Source organism: Panthera pardus, unplaced genomic scaffold, assembly GCF_024362965.1.
Source record: "Panthera pardus isolate Hobbes unplaced genomic scaffold, ASM2436296v1 HiC_scaffold_15, whole genome shotgun sequence".
In the NCBI taxonomy this organism is placed as follows: Eukaryota; Metazoa; Chordata; class Mammalia; order Carnivora; family Felidae; genus Panthera; species Panthera pardus.
This window is the reverse complement of record NW_026526710.1, coordinates 24498116-24503303: the sequence shown is the minus strand read 5'-3', so window position 1 is coordinate 24503303 and position 5188 is coordinate 24498116. Positions and strand designations below refer to the sequence as shown.

General features: G+C 45.9%; 1 gene segment (V, D, J or C); it reads right to left on the bottom strand.

Annotated features, from left to right (window-relative positions):
• Positions 1–2277: 2277 nt before the first annotated feature.
• On the bottom strand, positions 2278–2989 carry LOC109261451 (immunoglobulin lambda variable 5-37-like). The segment is given in 2 exon segments: positions 2278–2805; positions 2927–2989. Coding segments are annotated over 2 exon segments (462 nt in total).
• Positions 2990–5188: the final 2199 nt, after the last annotated feature.

Sequence of the window (5188 nt, the reverse complement as noted above, 5' to 3'; positions counted from 1 at the left end):
GGGTGTCTCAGTCCATTAAGCATCTGACTTTCGATTTCAGCTCAGGTCGTGATCGCACAGTTTCTGAGTTCAAGCCCTGCATCGGACTTTCTGCTATCAATGCCAAGCCTGCTTCTGTTCCTCTGTTTCCCTATCCCTCTGCACCCCCTCAAAAATAAATAAATGTCAAAAAAGATTCATATTAAATCCAATTCTATTAGCCAAAATTATTCTTGAGACAGTGGTTAATGTGTAATTATATGCATCAGATTTCAAGATGAAGAAGAAGACCTAAAACTTAAGAGAAAAGTTATCAATTCACATCCGTCACTACAAAATGCTGAAGCACATGAGAAGTCACAGAATAATCTGAATCTTATCTGTGACTATTGCAGATAATGGAAGCTGTGTGTATTATGTATTTCATCCAGAATTCCGATATCCAGTGTTTTCCACAACAAAAGTGACCTTAAAATGTCCATACTACCCAAAACAATCTATAGATTGAAGGCTTCCTATGAAAATTCCTATGATATTTTTCACAGAAATAGAAAAAAAAGTCCTGACTTTTGTATAGAGGCAGAAAAAGACCTAAAATTGCCCAAGCTTTCTTGAGAAAGAAGAATAAATATCTGGAGGCACCATACTTCCTGCTTAAATTTATAACAAAGTTCTAGGAATACAAACAGTATGAAACTGGCCTAGAAAGCCACACATAGATAGATGCCACAGAATACAAAGACCAGAAGGTAATGCAAGTTCCCCTTGACCACCAGGGAGCAAGTACACTGAAAACAGGGCCTTTGCAAGGTTCCTAGAGGAGAAGTGACACGGAGTTTGGAGGGGATTCAGATAGGCATATGCATGAATCATACAGCAGGTGACCCAATCGAGATCCTAAGGTTCTCACTGGTGTTCCTGACACACTCTGGGAGAGAAAGCTGGTATTCTTGGACACCTTGCAATGGGACACGTTGGTACGCATGCCGTGGTGGTCAGCATGCATCCACATGGTCAATCTGGGGTAAGAAGCCCAGCCTAAAGACTGTCTCAGCCGCATCAGGCCACATCTGCCAAGAGCCCCCATGGGAGCTGCCCTCTGCCCTCTGCTGCTTCCTGCATTGGCATGGGTTCCTGGGGCCTGGCTCCTCTGCCATTCCAGATTACCCATTCCCCTGTTGGGTGCTCGGGATGATGAAAAAGCTCTGGAAATGGATAGTTGTGGTGGTTACAAAACATTGTGAGTATACTCAGTATCTCTGAATTGCACAATACAGAGTGATTAAAATAATAAATCTTGTTGTGTTTATTCTCATCACTATAAATTATCAGTTCAAAATCAAATTATATGTAAGAAGCTGTACTTATACAAATATCTTTCTTGTCCTGGTATGTGTTACCCTATTCTAATTCATCGTCATCAGTAAAACTTGACAGTAATGTTTAAAATTATTTTTCTTGTAAATTCCACATATAAATGAGATCATATAGCATTTGTCTTTCTCTGTAGGGCTTATTCCTCCTAGGGTAATATCTGGCAGGTTCGTCCATGTTGTCACAGATGGAGGAACTTCCTTCGGGAAAGACACAGGGCTGGATTTCTTTGTGCACAGATAGGGGACATCCTGCCCTGTCGCCCCACAGCCTCCCTGCTGCTTGGATCACTGATGAGCCCTGATGTCACAGGAGAAGAGAGGAGGACAGAGTCAGGGCCTGGGAGTTCAGGAAACCAGCCACAGGGGTACCCAAAGTCCCTGATGGTGTCCGCTTTGGTAAATTCACATCTGTGGGATCTACTTCCCACCTTGCCAAGAGCAGAACCAGCATTTTGTAGCAATGAAGGAGCGCTGCATGTCACCTTCACAAGCACTACTGAGAGTTTTGTTGACACCTAAAGTTTCTCCCCTGGCTAATCACCCTCCCCTGACGTCACAATTTAAGGGGCAAGTAGCTGGCCTGGTTGCCCAGCCAGCTCTGTGCCTGCTATTTCTTCTGTCCTGAGACCTCCCTCGGCACCAATCTTATTTAGTACATCCTACCTGGAACACACAGCTGTTCAGCCAGCTCTGAGCACAGGAACCTGGAGGGAAGGGAGCCTCTGCCCCAACCCCTGGAGGAACAGAGTCTACATTCTGGAGGACTGTCCACCTGATGCGATGGTCAAGACTCTGATCAGAAAACTAAGACAGTGGATGTGCCTTTGTAAAGAGAAAAAGGGCCAGCTCAACATTCTCTGAGTTTTACACTTTAACCACCAGACAAAATGTCGGCATTGTCATGGGTTTCTTTGATGCCTGTTTGTTTGTTGGCTTGTTTGTTTTCCTGACAGTACAAAGAAGTTGAATAGGACACTGGGAGGAGGAAGTGTATTGTGACCTAGAAGCTACTTCCAAAGACAGTCAGTGTGCATTCAAGTTATTTTCAACTGGAAGAGAGTCAGAGTGCAGGGATCTGAGCAGGCTGAGATATTTGTCCCACATCCCCATGTGTCTGTGTCACTGTGACCAGCACTACTGTGCCTGATTACACAGTAATAGTCAGCCTCGTCCTCAGGCTGCAGCCCAGAGATGAGCAGAAGTCCTGCATTGGCCGAGGCATCTTTGGATCCAGAGAAGCGGCTGGGGACCCCAGGTCCCAACTGTGTACTGGAGTCTGAGTAGTAGTACAGGAGATACCGGGGAGGGCTCCCTGGATTCTGTTGGTACCAGTATATGTAGTAGCTTCCAACACTGATGTCCCCGCTCAGGGTGCAGGTGAGTCTGGCTGTGGCTCCCAGAGATGCAGAGAGGGCGGCTGGCTGAGTCACAACAGGCTGGGACAGGGAACCTGCAAACACAGACACAGCAGACGGAAGACAAGAGACAGGGTACATGAGATTAGGGAGCTGAGCCACAGGGATTTGACTCTGGCTGTGGGCCCACCCTGGTGCCCTGGATCCTATCCCTACCTGCGCAGTGATAGAGGAGCACGAGGAGGACGGGGATCCAGGCCATGGTGATACACCCCCTTCTTAGGCCGCAGAGCTGGGGCTGGACTGCCCCTGCCCTGTCTTATCCCCTGTCCACAGGGTCACAAGGAGGGGCTGCTCATGCAAATGAGACCCACACCCACCTCTTCTCCATGTGCACACACAGGGTCTGTGGCCCTTGGACACGGAGACTTCCTGATGTGCTGCGTTCCCCCAGGGTGGGCCTGGAAGCAGCAGCTGTGGGGACCACACACAACCCCAGGTCCAGGGACTCCTCCAGGTACTGAGCAGACACACCTGCCCTGGCCCCACTGGAGGCTAGGGGCCCAGTCCTTGCTTTCTGTCAGTGGAAGACTGCCCAGCTGGATGCCCCTGTCCTGCAGAAACCCCCAGACACAGTGTCACAGTGCCGCCTGCTGGTCTCTGGGTGAACCTCTCCTTTCCTACCTCTGGCTTCCCTGATGCCTGTGTTTCCCATAACCTGAGAATGACCCTCCTGGGAAAGAGATAGGTCCTGTTGTGCTGTCACTGATCAGGTTTCCCCTGTGAAGGGGGGGGGGGGCGCTTCTAACGGGAGGGACACATGCAGTCCTGACCCAACAGAGCCTGTGAATCTTGATATTGGCTCAGGTCATGGTCTCGGAGTCCTGGGATCCAGACCCAAATTGGACTCTGCACTGAGCAGGGGGTTGCTTGGGACTCTCTCTCCCTCCCTCCCTCTTTCTCTCTCTCTCTCTCTCTCTCTCTGCCACCCCCTCTCAGAAAGAAATAAATAGGGGCTCCTGGCTGGCTCAGTGGGTTAAGTGTCAGACTTTGGCTCAGGTTATGACCTCACAGTTCCTGAGTTGGAGTCCTACTGAGGGCTCTGTGCTGACCACTCAAAGCCTAGAGCCTGCTTCGGATTCTGTGTCTCCCGCTCTCTGCCTCTTCCTCACTCTGTCTCTCAAAAATGAATAAACGCTTAAAAAATATGTAATTAAAAAATGAAAATAAATAAATAAAGTTTAAAAATCTAAATGTAGAAGAGAAGGTTGTACTAAGATTTTGGAAAAGGAATCCGGAATGGAATTTGATACGTGGTTAGTACTGGTTAAAATTCAGAACATTCAAGTGAATAAGTGAATTTTAATGTCAAAATACATGGATGTAAAATTAAAATTGTTTTCACTTGTTTAAAAGGACTAAACGGTCTTGAACTCTTGGTCTGCTATTACCAAAAAATGATAAACAAACAATTTTATTCACTTTTGACATTATCTGCCTAGAAAACAAGCACTGTGTTTTGCCAAAATATTTCCTATGCTTATCAGGACTTTGGTTCATTGAACAAAAGTTGTGTTTGTTTTTGTCCATTTTACAATTTGTATTAAATGATGCATTTGAAATAATGTCATTTAACAGAAAAATTGCCAGAATATAAAGAGCTCTCACATTCCCTTGACCAGATTGCCCAATTAACGTGTTTCCACATTTGCTCTCCCCCCCCCCACCATCACATTACACACACTTGCACTCGTACATTCATTATCCTTTAGCAATATCATAATTTAAACTCAGGAACTGCTTTATAATTTGATCCAATCTTTAACCATCATTTTTGTTTGTTTCCATAGAAGTGCCTCCTAATACCTGATTTCTGGAAGCACAGGCCTTACTTGCAGAACGCACTCGCATCACCCCCTCCTGAAATGAGTTTAACTAAACTGGCCTGTTGTCGGGGAAGGTTCAAGAAACTGAGCAATCTACCAGCCCAACCTTTAACATGTGCAATCTCAGGGAAGTTTCAGAGGAGGAGGAAATTGGCCAGGAATAGGCTGCCCCAACATGGGTTTTGCCCCAAGATGGGTCATTTTGGCATGAACATTATTTCAAGTTAAAAGCAAATAAAACTCAGCATATTTAGGAAAAGTTCTATACCTTCCCTCAAACTTCCCGCTTTTATCAGGAAGAGAACTATCAACTCATGTTCCTCTTTACCTATGACATGTACCTCAATGGTAGGGTGGGGTGCCTAAGTGGCTCATTTAGTTCAGTGGGCTACTCTTGATTCCAGATAAAGTCATGATCTTGCTGTTGATGAGATTGAGCCCCACAGTGGGCTCGGCACTGACAGTGTGGAGCCTGCTTGAGATTCTCTCTCTCTCCCTCTTTCTCTGCCCTCTCCTTCTCTCTCTCTCTCTCTTAAAATAAATAAATAAGCTTTTAAAAACTTAATATAAATAAATAGATGATAGACAATAG